The following is a 15,132-nucleotide window of genomic DNA, read 5'->3' as shown; positions in this document are numbered from 1 at the left end:
GACTAGAGAAGCGAGGGAACTTGCACGACATGAAGCACAAGTGCATCATGTTAAAAATACTAACACTTCAAATATGAGAGAAAAGCACTGTGGCACGTGCACATGCTATACGACGCCAACGGAAAGTCGTCGAGCTCTGAAAGAGCAAGAATGTTATCGTTGGGGTTCTTTGGACCATCTGGCGAATAGTCCTCACTGCAAAGCTAAGACACATCAGTGTCGCAGATGTGGCAAGACTGGCCATCTGGAAAGGGTGTGCAAGTCTTTCCGAAAGTGTGACAAAAAAATTCATCATGTCACAGAAGACGACACTGATACAGTTGATACGGACAATCACATAAGTGTTTGTCACATCTGGAGCCGTAAGAAGGGAATTTATGCAGTGTTGGAAATTGAAGGAATTTCCGTGTTGTTCCTGATTGACACTGGATCATTGGTTTCAATCCTAGCCGAACAACTTTACCGGCATCATTTCGATACTGTATTTCCTCTGACATCAACATCCGTCCAGCTCCTCGATTATTCTAAGTCAGCAATTCCTTTAAAAGGATGTTTCATTGCTCCAGTTTCATTTCGTGGCCGATGCATTTCTGTACCTTGTGTCGGGAGGAACAACCATTCTTGGTTTAGATGGTATCGCGGCTCTGGATATAAAAATTCAAGGGTCACCTCTCGGGTGTCTGCTAATGACGCAAGAAACTCTTGTGCTCCCTCCTGAATTACGTTCAGAGTTCGAGCACAACTCTGGCAGGAGATTTTCATTTTTCTCGTTTCACGGTGAACTTGGTTGAAGAAGAAATATTACGTTGAAACTTGTTCACATCATTAAAAGTGCAATAAATTTACTCAATGGACACAACGATAAGCGCAATCTAGTAAATCATATGTACTTGAACACTTTCAGGCATATTACCGCTGGTGGATGATCAGAGAGACTTCAGAAATTCATTGCACAGTCGTTGCACCCGGCATAGAAATCCTTGGTCTTATATATTATATAGTGCATGCACACACCCTCAGTGGTGGTGTTGGTCAAAAAAAAATATCAATAAAGCTATTCTTTTTTTGGAGAAAGTTTTGACGCGAAACGTAGACAAGGAAAAAGAAAGCCCTTTCTTTTTTGCTAAGATGATATTTTCATAGAGAGCAATCCTTACATGTTAGATGTATATTGGCATCTTAACTGATTGCTTTTGGTAATGGACATCACAGTCAAGCACAGGTCTAAAAATACATTTGTGTACCCCCCTCCCTCCCCCCCCACACAAAAAAGGTAGCGACATGAACAAGAGGAGGCCAAAGTTGCGGTAAAGTAGGCCAGTCTCTTATATTGCATTGCACAAGAGGTCTCACACATGGGAAGTGAAAAAAACAAACAAAAACTGTTAAGCACAGCATGGCTTCTGCACCGATTCAATGCTTAATTCACTTTGGGCACTCAACAGCAGAATGGGCACATGTGGTTCCTCACCTGCAGCAGAGTATAATAACCAGGCTGGCTGTTTTCATTACCTTTTCTTTCCATCAAAGGCAAGATATCTATCTGTTAATACAGCAATCGTTTTAAAGCAAAACTTTCTTCACAAGCCCTGCTGCCCTTTGCTGGCCAGCTGCTGTTGCAGTTACACTTAACTCATACACAGAAAATAAACACCTTGTCCAGCGGTGGAATAGTACCTGGTTTCCGCCGCACAATGACCAGATGGCCACAATCGCACACATTCTTTACTTATACCAACTCCAACTAGCTATCCAAGATGATTGGCATGTGTGTAATGTTGCGTAGCACATATGCCTGTTTTCATTAGGTCAGCACATAAAGAATAATGGAAGCAGCTTACCACTGTGCCCCCCCCCCTTTCTTACGCATCCTGCACAACTCTGCATGCAACTCTGCTGCATGGGTTTGGCTTGGCTGCCTGGCATTGGATCTGCATATTTTTTTTTGTTTTGATGATGATGGTCCAACCTACTACAGCAAGCAGATGTGCATGCTTGTTCCACCCGCTCGTCTTGTTTTGCTCAAAACAGTAGCAGATTACACTTACGTGCATGTCACCATCATAATTAGCACACATGCAATTTCAGACATAGAGTATTCACACCAAGAATACTAGAGGAAAGCCTGGCACTTCTGTTTCTGTACACTGCACTGATGCACGTTACACTGACTTTTGTTGGCTTTGTCTGTACAGCGTGTAAAAACAAAATTGATGTGGCTCATTATATTAGCCCTGTTAAATCTCATTTGTCATTAAAAATGTGTAATACAGCAATGATTACTAATCTCACTTAGCACTTGACTGCTACCATTTGCTTTGAAAACGTTACATCAAAGAAAAGTACATGCCACCTGCATTTCTGCAGGTGGCATGTACACAAAGTTTGTGACAATCAACAGAGTGGAAAATGAAGAAAAGCCAAAGGAACTGCATCATGAAGTACTGACTAATAACTAAAGGTTTTTTTGGGAGGGGCTGACAAAGAAATAGACAGTGTTAGCATTCTACGGACGAAATCATAAGCTCATTGCCATATAAAGATGGGAGAACGCAGCACATGGTAATGACAACAAAGGAATGTTGTTTTACTTTACAGGCAAGTGTTACTAAAAAGCAACAAAGATATGCTAAGTTCTTGGCTTCAGTGTTGTCACATTGGTAATGTAGAGCAAATGCAGTGTAAAGCTCTGTTTCACATCCAACAAGCACCCTCTGTACTAGTTCCACGCAAAGCCATAGGTAGCTTAAGGTTAAACTTGCTTAGGCAACAAACCTATTCTGTAAAAGGTTCTGCAAAATTTTTTTCACTTTTCGTTGAATGTTCATATTCTCTGTGTATTTTGCACATTTAGATGAAAAGTGATCATCCCTTTCGGGTACTTTTATGTCCATTCCTTAGAGGGTTAAAAAAGAGCAGCAAAAGTTACATAGCTGTCTGCAGGCTGACTTTACAGTTTACCGTCAAGGAATGTAATTACTGTTTTAGTGCTAAAAATGGTGTGCTTATGCAAGCATAGCCCCCTTTTGTTAATTGCATGTGGTTCAGCAATCAGGCGAGCAGTCTAGTCCTATTACCTTGCACTAGGAAAGGTATGCAAGGTATGGAAAAATCGGTCACATGACATATGAGTGCATCGGATCACTTAACGGCTAGCATTTTAATGAGAGAGGAGAAAAACACAGATGACAGCATGAATGAACTAACACTACTCTCTTTCCCCAAAGTATGGCTGACGGCTGACTGTAGAGACATGATGGACCGCTGCTCTCTTTATTAGCATCAGTCATATCTTATTCGCTGCATGTGCTCAAATTCAACGAGTGGCTTTCATTTGAAGATGGTTGTTGCCAGACTATAGTGTTTCCCTGTCACTATTTTGGTATTTCCCTAGAAAAATATCGATGGCAATTTTGCTTTCTGATGTGCGCTGAATCATGTTGTGGAGGGCCAAGATGATCCTGCGACAGGCCATTTGCAAGGTCAAATTGCTATTCAATCCATCATGTGAATCCAGTTAGAACTGTTTTGCACACTATAACCTATATGTCTTGAACAGGCTAGCCACTTGCAGCATCTTCTTCATTCAACTAAACTTCAACTGCCAAGACCAAGTACAGTTGTAAATAATTGAAAGAAATTTTTGTCCCAGCACAGTTTGCATAACCTCTTCACAGCCCATTGTGCTGACTCTTGCTGCTGTTGTCTGAAAATGCAGAAAGCGCCATGGAGAGAGATCGGTTCATGAGTGCCATGCAGGCCAAGGAGTTTGGCATCATCGACTCCGTCCTCGAACACCCACCAACGATCGAAGCGCCCACCGAGACAAGCTAGCCCACGTCAAGCTCGTCAGACATGCTTTTGTACATTTGTAACAATTTTCACAGATTGAGAGCAGTAAAACGGAGAACACCTGTTCACAGCAGCCTCTCGTATCTTGCCACGTGGCGGTAGTCACAGTGCTGTTGTAGTAACAAGAGTTCCTGAAAACTTAAAACTTTATGCTGAGGTTTCTAGAGAAAGATCTTGCACTGCAATTATTCGGCCACCGTGAGAAATCTTGGGTGGTGCATAGACTTTTTTCTATGATTTGGTGCAGCTTCTTTGGGAAAGCCCGTTCTTGCTTCTTTTATTCTTCTTTTAAGGCTCACTTTGGTTGTGATGCTTGCCTCACAATGTTTACTAGACTGCTGAAGTGTTTAATGTTCACAGCAAGTGCATATTATTGTGTAATTTTGTGCGTAGAAATAATATCAGTACTAGATGACAGTTTATGAATAGAAATGGTGACCAGGTCTGGTCAGTGTTTTTTTTTTTCCCTTTTCTTTGATGTAACGTTTTCAAAGCAAATGGTAGCAGTCAAGTGCTAAGTGAGATTAGTAATCATTGCTGTATTACACATTTTTAATGACAAATGAGATTTAACAGGGCTAATATAATGAGCCACATCAATTTTGCTTTTACACGCTGTACAGACAAAGCCAACAAAAGTCAGTGTAACGTGCATCACTGCAGTGTACAGAAACAGAAGTGCCAGGCTTTCCTCTAGTATTCTTGGTGTGAATACTCTATGTCTGAAATTGCATGTGTGCTAATTATGATGGTGACATGCACGTAAGTGTAATTAAATGCAAGGCTACATTGAAAACTAAATACAAGGCTACATTGAAAATGAGAGAAACGGGTAAAGAGCAGGGATCATATTAACCAGACAGACATCTCGGTAGGTGTAATGTGACAGCATTTTTCACTCGATTCTCTTTCTTAATGTCCACCGGTCACAACTGGGCAATCCTAATGTTAGTGTTCGTGAAGTGCATCTTGGGCCACTGACAAGTGAACAAAAAGAATGGAATAGAATTGTAGCATTACCCCAGCCCTGATTGGCTAGCCTGCATGAGGGCAGAGAGATTGAGGTCGAGCAGATAGAAAGATCAGGCACAATAACTGACAGCTTGCGTGAACAGCACGAGATGCAGCATGTGTATGTGGCCATTCAATGCTATCGGCTTTAGCAGTGTCAGCCGCATGCCTAGCTTTTCAGGCCACAATATACCTGCGAATTCTTTTGTACTTTCCAGAAAGTTCATGAATTCAGGCTTGTTATAGAATCTTGCAAAATGCCTGGTTTTTATGAGACAAATTCTGTTTGCGAAAAAAACTTGGGGCTCTGACCATACCCTTGGAAGTCTTCCAATTGATAAAGGACACCAGAAGGACACTTGCTTGGAGCAAGTTTATTCTGACAGTTTCACGAAGCAGGCGAAATCGGCAATAGCAGAGTCACTGAATCAGTCAGGGATCTAATAATAGTGCATTGCTTGCTAGTTTATGCCATTCAAGTTTGTGACAGCTTGTGTGCTGCATCTTAAGGTAAATTGCCATTAATAACTTGTGTATGGATCCCACTTGGGGATCCATACACGGCATTATTTGAAGATATGCATAATATTCCCCTCTCTCCCACCATATTTTTTAAAGTTCCGCAGGTTGGCAGGTGTGCAATAATGATGTGTGAGACTGTTCACCCAGTATCTTTGCCTCTGCTAGGGTTCAGGCAAGCAATTGACTTAACGTATTTACACGCATTGTGGAAAAAGCAGAATATTCACATGCACAGAAAATAAACAAATGGGATATTCCCACTTTTCTAGCGTTCACACAAATCTCAATGCAGTAGGAGGATTTAGTGAAGCACTATAGGGGAAGATTTCAGACTACAGTTTGTACCTGTAAGTGTCCGCTAAAAAGGTGCCTGGCATTTTTAAAACTTTCATTTTGTGTGGCAAATGAAGGTCTTAGACCTCGAAACCCTAGAATAAATGCTGGGAAGCCTCAGAGCATCGTAAATAATTTTATATAATAGCCTCTTTATGCACTGGTTTCCGTATAGTTTCCCAGAAGGTTACTGTGCTGTGACGTCGATATGGTTGAACCTTAGATTTGTGAAATTGCACCTGACACAAAAATGTTATATCCTAAATTTATCACACAGCCTGATATTGGTGAAAAAAATTCAACGATTACAATACTCACTAATGCAAAATTTGAGCGCAGCTGTATGTGTGTTTGCATTTCGCGATATATTGAGTGCCATGGACAATCTGTCTCGTGCTGCACATTGCAAACGGAGCAAGGTGTGGTGAGACTGCGTCACTAATTGGGAGATTGAGATAGGCAGTGCGTGGGTGACGTGTGGGCGCGATTAACGGCAGCCGCCGCACAGACAGATCTAGCTCTGCTCATGCAGCACTTTGTTTCCATATGTCATAATGCTGGAAGCGTTCGCGGCTTGTCTTATCGATGGCGTCATTGACGTACAGACGAAAGCACGCTACTCTGGTGCCATCTCGTAGCGGTCGTCGCCGCAGAGCGCATCTTGCACTTTCGCCATACACTCCTCCTCCGCTTTCCTCCTCATCCTCTCGTTGCTATAGCAGTCTCATCCCCCGCTGTGCTTCGCGTTCGCTCTTTCATCTTTTGCTGTGCTCATTCGTTCGGTTATGCCCGCTAAATGCAGGAATGTGCGCCTAGGAGCTGTGCTCTAAAGATATGTTTGCGATCGGCTCATGCAAAATGAATGCAATCATATGCCCTTATGCCTCCGTAGGGCTCGTGCTTGATCACCAACAGGGTGCACTGGTATGAACTTATCTATGCAGAGCTTCCCGTAGACAGCCACTCGGCCGACCATTGCCAAATCGTCCCAGCCATTCATCACATCTCTAGATTCAATTGTATTATTATACACAAATATATCCGACCAGGCAGATAACTGACCACCACTAAACCATGGGCAAGGCTGAGAAGGCTTTAAAAAAAAATAAAGAGCTACGGTTATGAAGTATTTTTTTCATTAATGCAGGACAGTGTGAAAAGAAGAAAACACAAATTCCAACCGCAAGCATTTCAAATATATTTAAATAATGTACACAAATATAATAGAAAATAATAAACTACAAGAGCTTCTTGCTCGTTGACATTAAATTAAAAAAAATACGCCCGTGCTAAATAATTTTCACTTATTCTTCTTCCGGCCTCGCTCGCCTTTGCCGGCCGACTTCTCGAGCTTCACGGCGAGGGCGCCCCGAATGTGCTGCAGGCAGCTTTCGTCGAGTGGCGCGTTCGCGGCTCCTCGCCGGAAATCGACATGGTCCAGCTCGACCCGAGCGGACGAGGAAACGGTGCGCCCATCCGGCAGACCGCGCTAGCCGACGCACGGCCGTCGACGCGGCGGCGCGGTTTCGCCCCGCGCCGCCCGCGCTGTGCGGCCGGCATCGCGGCGGCAGAGGGTCGTCCCGAGCCGGCGGTCCCTTGCGGCGCGGCTGCTGGAGGGGGCGAAGTCGGAACGCCGCCGACTTGTCGCCTTCACGTCTGCGCGCGTCACCGTCGGTCGAGACCCGGAACCACCTGGACCAGAGGAGCTGCCGGAATAGCAGAACGCATGGAACCGCGGGCGACGATTCGGAATCCCGACGGCGGGCGAGGCGGCGTCGCTCGGGGATGAGCACGGTCCTCGAAGTCTGGTTCCGGCAAGCGTCCTCGGTTGGCGGTTCTTCGACGGTGGACGCAGCGTCGACGTCGGTCGGCGGGGCTTGTTCTGCCGCTCTGCTCCGCGCGGTCCTCGTCCACGGACGCCCATCGGACGACGCGGTATCGCACAGACGACGTCGGCACCGGTGGGTTTCGGTATCGGCGACGTCTTCGGAAGTCGGGGCTGGCGTTCCTGGCGTTCGCTTGGCATCGGGCGCCTGTTGTGCTGCTCCGGAGCCGTCATTCGAGGCGGCGGGACCCCGCTACCGATTCGACCGCTCTGCATGGTATTCTCTGGCGGGCGGCGTCTCCTAGCTGGCACTCTCGCTTGGCGACGGCAGCGAAGGCTAGAATTCTTTCGCCGGGGGGTTCGAGTGCGATCTTGCTCGTTGCGTTCTGGAGACGTCCGTCTTCGACCGCTGCCCTTCTCGGGAGACTGCGTGTCGTCGAGAACACGAAATGGAACGACCGTCGACGTGTCTCGTGACCGCGTGCCAACGAGGCCTCCTGCACGTGCGCGTGTGTGCGTGCAATACCGCCGAGCGATTTTCATTTTCTTCGTTTCACGGTGACCTTTTAGTACGTGGTTCAAGAAGAAACATTACATCGAAGCTTTTTTCATTTTTTAGTCATTTTATGGTTCCCCAATGGTCAGTGACATTAAAGTGCACCTATAGTTAATTATTCGTACTTGAACGCATTTCCGCTGGTTGATGATGGTGGTGGTTTCACCAATTAATTACACAGACTTGCACGTAATCGCCGTAGAAGTTCTTACACTTCTGAATCTATAATGCATGTGCGCACCCATACTGGTGGAGTTGGCCAAGATATTAATAAAGCTCTTCCTTTTGGAGGAAGTTTGGACACGTAATATAGAGAAGGAAGAAGAGAGCGCTTACCTTTTCTTGTGATGAAATTCTGAGAGAGAGCAATCCCTACAGGAGAGATATATGTTAGCATCTTAATTGATTGCTCTTAGTAATGAACATCACAGTCAAGCACATTAAGTCTAACACGATATTTCTATATTCCCCCCCCCCTCCTCCCCACCACCAAGAAGAAAAGAAAGCCAATGCCATGAACACAAGCAGGCAAAAGTCGTGTGAAAGTAGGCCAGCAGTGTACATTGGATTGCACTATACCACTTACATGTGAGAATAGAAAAAAACAAAAAAATGAAGTGATTTTAGTCACAGCATGGCTTCTGCACCAAATGAATGCTTCATTCGATCTGGGCACTCAACAGCTGAATGGGCACATGTACTTCCTCACCTTCAGTGCACTATAGTAACAAACCAGGCTAGCTGTTTCCATGACTGTATTATAATTTCTTTTTTTGCATCAAAGGCAATGTAATGTATACGTTGTCTAATATGGCGTTATCTTTAAAGCTAAGCTTTATTCAGAAGCACTGCTGGCCTTTGCTGGATACCTGCTGCTGCAGTTATGCGTAACAGCTCGCACACAGAAAATAAAAATAATTACTTTGTCAAATCGCAGAATTGCACCTTGGCCTCCCATGCACAGTGACCAAATGGCCACATTCCGCACGCATACTTCCCTTGTACCAACTCCAACTAGCTATACAAGATGATTGGCATGTGTGTGATGTTGCATAGAACGTACCTGTTTTCATGAACTCACAGAGTCAACAATAAATTGAAGAACCTTACCACTGTCTTTTTCTTTCGCATTGTATACCTCTCTGCATCATAAACTTTACCCTCACCATTCTTCCATTGAGAAGCAACAAATGTCACCTTCGTCCTCGTGCCATCAGTGCCTTGACATCTCATAGTGAGCATGAAGATAACTCACCATCAGCATCTTTAGAACCCTGTGCAAGATGTTGTAGCTGCCTCAAAAAGTGGCTCGTACCAACGAGGGGGATTGGCCACACTGGATGGATTGAAACGTACGCCCAACAACATTCAAAAGGGGCAAAGGCGAACATTCAGAACGAAGCATTTGGCAATTAGCTGGCAACACAGATTTTGAGAGTACCTATGCATAAACTAAATAAATAAAAAATAAAAATAAACTTAACTAAAAACAAAGTAATAATAATATGTCCCAAGGTCAGCACTTTAGTAGAATAACCTTTCGGATGTTTCAATGAATTTGTACAGAGCAGTGATCATCAAGCCAGTGCTCCTGCCTAATTGACAAGCACCAACAGACAAAATGTTTGGTGTTGTAAGTGCGAAACCCAGTTCACTAGTTGTAAATGTGAGGAGCATTCTACGGAGGAAAGAGAAGCAGTGGCAGGAATGAAAGAAGTGGTCAATAGTTTGTGGTTCATTACAAAAAGAGCAGAGGTTAGTTATGGATAAACCAGATCTATGAAGGTAAGAATCTAGGTGGAGAACTCTACAGTGGAAGCTCGATAATGCCACCTCACATTGGCGTGAAAGGCATTTGCTTGTGTTCCACCGAAATTTTAGGTGTTGAAAATAGAAAATATGGATGATTCATTACAACAAATAAATAAAAAGTGTTTAAATCTAGCTCCTGTTATAAAAGAGAAATTGGGGAAGAACATTTAAGACCAAACCATTTAACGATAATGATGTGAGCGAGTTGGAAAGAGTCAATGAGTGCAAGGTGGGCTATACAACGATGTCACGAGGATTAAGGCAATGTTCGACGCTTGTTGAGGGAAAAATCGTGAGCAGAGGTGTATGCACAGAGCAGTACAACACATGTGTAAATACACTTAAGGCTTTTGCGCCCCTTACGTCAGAGCTGCATATATACTAATTCCGAGGGATTGGCAGGAACGGGCACATGTGCAGTGGGCAAAGAATGATGTCGGCCAGATTTAATTTAAAAAAGCCATTGCAAATCACACACTATTTCATTACGAAGTGTGAGCACTTTAAAATGCCTACGAAATTACACCTGCATATTGTAGTGGTGATTTATTCTTTAATTTCTCAGAACATATATAGGTGCGCCCACTTGCACCAATCTGACGTTCAAGTATAGCCACTGAGCTTGTTCTTGTTCCCTAGTAAATTGGAGCAAACCACTCTGGGGGATCGGCCATAAGTTGGGCCGTGACGGAACTGTTATTATTATTGTTTCCTTTTTTTTAGCATGCGTCTTGTTGCATATACAGTTAAAACTTGATCTAACAAAGCCTGATGTTACAAAGTTCCTGATCTAAATTTCCATTCCCTGGCTGGTGCCTATAGTGTTCAATGCTGTCATCAACCCGAATTAACGAAACTAACTTGGCCGAACTCGATTTAACGAAGTCTTTCCTGAAATAAATGAGTAACAAAAGCGGCCACTTCTTTTCATTTTTGACGCAGATGGGTTTTTCTTAAAGCATGCTATCTCAACCTAATGCGTTAAAACGTCTAGGCGACCTAGTTGTGGCCCTAGCTTTATTTTGACGAGGCTGCACATCGCGCTACCATGCAGGGATCTGCGGAATCAACACTGCCTCTGCAGGGGGCAGCAGTGGTTGCTTTCGGAATTTTATTATTTATGCAATAGATGGCTTGATTAGTGTCAAATGCAATGCCGTGGTAGATTTTGAAGGATCAAAAAATTTCTTTCTCAATTTTACAAACTTCCCGATTTAATGAAATAATTCAAGCGTGGTCATCACTTCGTTAAATAAGAGTTTCAACTGTGTAATGTTTGTAGTGTATTAACATTGCAGTATTATGAAGTTGCATTAGACACAGAAATATGTTTGCTATATCAGCAACTTTTTAGCACACACATCGATATTGGCAAAAAGCAAACATTTACAATCACATCACGAAAAATAATTAAACGGTATCATGATGGCTCCACAGGCCTTGTTCTTGATCACCGACAGGGTGTATTGATGCAGAGCTTCCCGTAACTGCTTGTCGACAGCCACTCTGCCAGCCGTCAATTGTTGCAGCCATTCGTGACATCTGTGTTTTTTATATCAATATTCTATTGTACAATGATAAATATATCTGACTAGATAGGTACTGGCAGACCAACACGAAACCGCTGGTTAGGCTGAGAAAGCTTTAACCTTAACAAGCTGCTATGGCTACGAAGCATTTTTTTTCAGCAGCAACACATGCAAAAATAAGAAAGCACAAATTCGAACTGGATACATTTCAAATATATTTAAATAATGTGCAAGAACGCAATACAAGATCCTAAATTACAAGAATTTCTTGTACTTCGCTTAAGACAAAAAATGATCCCTGTCCCAAATAGAGTTCATTTACTTTTCTTGCACCCTTGGTCGCCTTTTCAGGCCCCTTTTCTCGAGCTTCGCGGAGACAATGTCCCGGATGTGGTGCAGGCAACTTTGCCCGACTCGCGCGCTCGCGCGGCCTCGCCGGAACTCGACATGGTCCTACTCGACCCGAAGCGGCGAGAAAACGGGGCGCCTATCCGGCTGACCGGGCTGGCCGACGTACGGGCGTCGACGTGGCGGCGCCGTTTCGCCGCGGTACTCTGCGGCGCGGCTGCCGGAGGCGCCGCAGTCTCAACGCCGCCGACTTTTCGCCTTCGCGTCTCCGCGCGTCAGCGACGGTCGAGACCCGGAACCAGAGCCTCGGCTCTCGGTACCTTGGTTGCGCCGGGACCGGAGGAGCTGCGGGAGGAGTAGGACGCGTAGAACCACGAGCGACGCCGATGCTTCGGAATCCCGGTGACGGCGGACAAGGCGGCGTCGCTCGGGAATCGATGAGCAGATGCTCGACGGTTCCTTCCGGAAAGCATCCTCGTCTGGCGGTACCTCGGCAGTGGACGGAGCGTCGACGTTGGTCGGCGGGGTTTGTTCTGCGGCTCTTCTCCACGCGGGCACCTCGGACGACTTCAACCGCGCGCCGACGCATATGTCGGCCCCGGTAGGTTTCCGTGTCGGTGACGTCCTCGGAAGTCGGCGCTGTCGTTCCAGCCGTTCCCTTGGCACCGGAACCGTGACGCGGTGGGAGCCCGCTGCCGGCTCGTCGGTTCCGACCCTTGTCTAACCCTTGTCTGGCGCACAGCGTCTCCTAGCGATGGCTAGAATTCTTTTCCTGCGGCGTTCGAGTTCTTAATTCTATGGCTCGAGTGCGATCTTGCTCGTTGAGCCATACAGAAAGAAATTGTTGAGCTCTGAACACATCCGCCTTCGACCTCTTGCCTTCTCACGAGACTGGCGCCAGGGGTCGTCGAGAGCACGAAATAGATAGTAGAAATAGAACGGCCGTCGATGTGCCCCTTGTACACGTGTCAACGAGGCCTCCCGCACGTGTGCGCGCGTGCGTGCCATACCGCCATGCGATTTTCATTTTTCTCCCCTCACGGTTACCTTTTATAAGTCCGTGGTTGAAAACGAAATACATTACATTGAAGCTTCCTTACACCATCTAAAATCGTCATATTGTTCTCCAATAGTCACAATGATAAAGCACAAATAATCTAGTTAATCATATGTACTTGGACACTTTCAGACATTACTGCTGGTAGATAATCATGGCAACTTCAGAAATTCAGTGCACATATCGCTGCACCCACCATAGGTATTCTTACACTTCCGAGTCTATAATGCGTGCACACAGCTGCTGTGGTGGAGTTGGCCAAGAAAATAATAATGAAGCATATTTTTTTGGAGAAAGTTTCGACACGAAATATAGAGAAGGACACAGGAATTACCTTTTAGTGTCATAAAATTGTCAGAGAGAGCAATCCTTACACGAGACATATGCGTTACGTTAGCATCACATTTGATTGCTTTTGGTCATGAACGTAGTCAAGCACATTAGGTCTAAAAATGTATTTGTGTACACCCCCCCCCCCAAAAAAAAAGGTAACGCCACGAACAAAAGGAGGCCAAAGTTGTGTTAAACTAGGCCAGTCTCTTACATTGCATTGCACAAGATGACTCACACGTGGGAAGTAAAAAAAAAAGAAGTGTTAGGCACAGCATCGCTTGTGCACAAAATGAATGCTTAATTCGATCTGGGCACTCAACAGCAGAACGGGCACATGTGGTTCCTCACCTTCAATGCACTATATTAAACCAGGCTGTCAGTTTTCATGACTTCTTTTATTATTATTTTTGCATCAAAGGCAATGTATATATAGTCTAATATGGCATTATCTTTAAAGCTAAGCTTGCTTCACAAGTCCTGCTGGCCTTTGCTGGCCAGCTGCTGCTGCAGTTTCACTGAATAGCTCACACACAGAAAATAAAAATAATTACTTTGTCCAGTGGTGGAATTGCACCTTGCTCTCCCCCGCACAATGACTAGATGGTCACGATCGCACACATGCTTTCCTTGTATGAACTCCAACTAGCTATTCGAGATGATTGGCATGTGTGCGACATTGCATAGCACATACCTGTTTTAATTAAGTCACAGAGTCAATAATAAATAGAACCTTACCACTGTCTCTCTTTTTTTTTTTGCGTCGTACACCTCTCTGCACACATACGCCTCATCCTCACCGTTCTCCCATAGACAAAGTTCAAATATCACCTTCGTCCTTGTGCCATCACTGCATTGATGTCTCATAGTGAGCATGAAGATACTTCACCATCAGCATCTTTATACACTCTGTGCAAGATGGTCTGTACAACGATGTCACGAGGATGAAGGCGTTGCTTGAGGGAAAAATCGTGAAGACAAGTGTATGCACAGAACAGTACGACACATATGTAAATACATTTAAGCGTATCGTAGCCCTCCGTTCTTGTGGCACACGCACTTATTCCAAACAAGAATGGGCACTTATGCAGTGAGCAAAGAATGATGTATATGCCAAATATAATGGAAAGAAGCCATTGCGAAAAATGGTGTATTTCGTTATGAGGTTTGTGCATTTTAAAATGCCTATGAAATTACACTTGCGTGTTGTAGCAGTGATTTATTCGATTTCTCAGAACACATAGGTGTGCCCACTTGCACTGTGTCGTCCATCCTGCTGTTCAAATATAGCCACAAAGCTGGAGTATGCATCCTGTTTGCATATGCAGTGAACTCTCACTTGAGTGAACTTCAAGGCACCCAAGGAAATAGCTAACTGAGAGTTCACTAAACTGAATGTTCACTAGAACATGGAACAATATTACACAGCATGCACACGGGTCAAAAGTGTGATATGCAACTGATAGAGTTTCGTAGTCAATATGTATAAAGTGCATAACAGTTACGTTGCTGCCTATATCATTTTGAAAAAAAAAAGTTTAGTTTGCACTGGTGCTCTTAAAGTGCAAGCCAGAGAGTGCGTTTTTGTGCATTTCCTCAGGCACAGCTAGTTGCTGAGACACGAAGTCTCGCAACTTTTCAAGGCATCCTACAGCCTCGCGCCTCCGCTGGAATTACAGGATTTGAATCAGCCTCTGACATTGCAGCTTCCTCGTCGCACTCTTCCTCTGCAGCACAAGCACTGGAAACAGTTTCCGGATCTCGTAGTCCGCGGGAAGCAGCTAAGAAAGCACTGCAGAGCACAAAACTTCACTGAACTGCTTGAAACAATCAGGCCGGGTCCACTGATGAAGCTCGTTCAGCTGAAATGTTCGCTATTCAGAAATTTGTTTAACTGAAAGATTTTAGCATAAAATGCATAGAGAAACTGCCGGGTATGTTCTAAAAGTTGATTATT

The 15,132-nt window shown here is 44.6% G+C and overlaps 1 protein-coding gene across 1 annotated transcript in view; it reads left to right on the top strand.

Moving 5' to 3' along the window:
• ClpP (Caseinolytic protease proteolytic subunit) overlaps positions 1-3,920 on the top strand; it is a 35,589-nt gene extending 31,669 nt beyond the window's left edge. Inside the window, exon 6 of the mRNA XM_075672870.1 lies at positions 3,719-3,920. Coding sequence (XP_075528985.1) covers positions 3,719-3,834 — 116 coding nt within the window. The 3' untranslated portion in view covers positions 3,835-3,920. The remainder of the gene's footprint in view (positions 1-3,718) is intronic.
• Positions 3,921-15,132: the final 11,212 nt, after the last annotated feature.

Source organism: Dermacentor variabilis, chromosome 10, assembly GCF_050947875.1.
Source record: "Dermacentor variabilis isolate Ectoservices chromosome 10, ASM5094787v1, whole genome shotgun sequence".
Taxonomy (NCBI): Eukaryota; Metazoa; Arthropoda; class Arachnida; order Ixodida; family Ixodidae; genus Dermacentor; species Dermacentor variabilis.
This window is presented reverse-complemented; position numbering and strand designations above follow the sequence as displayed.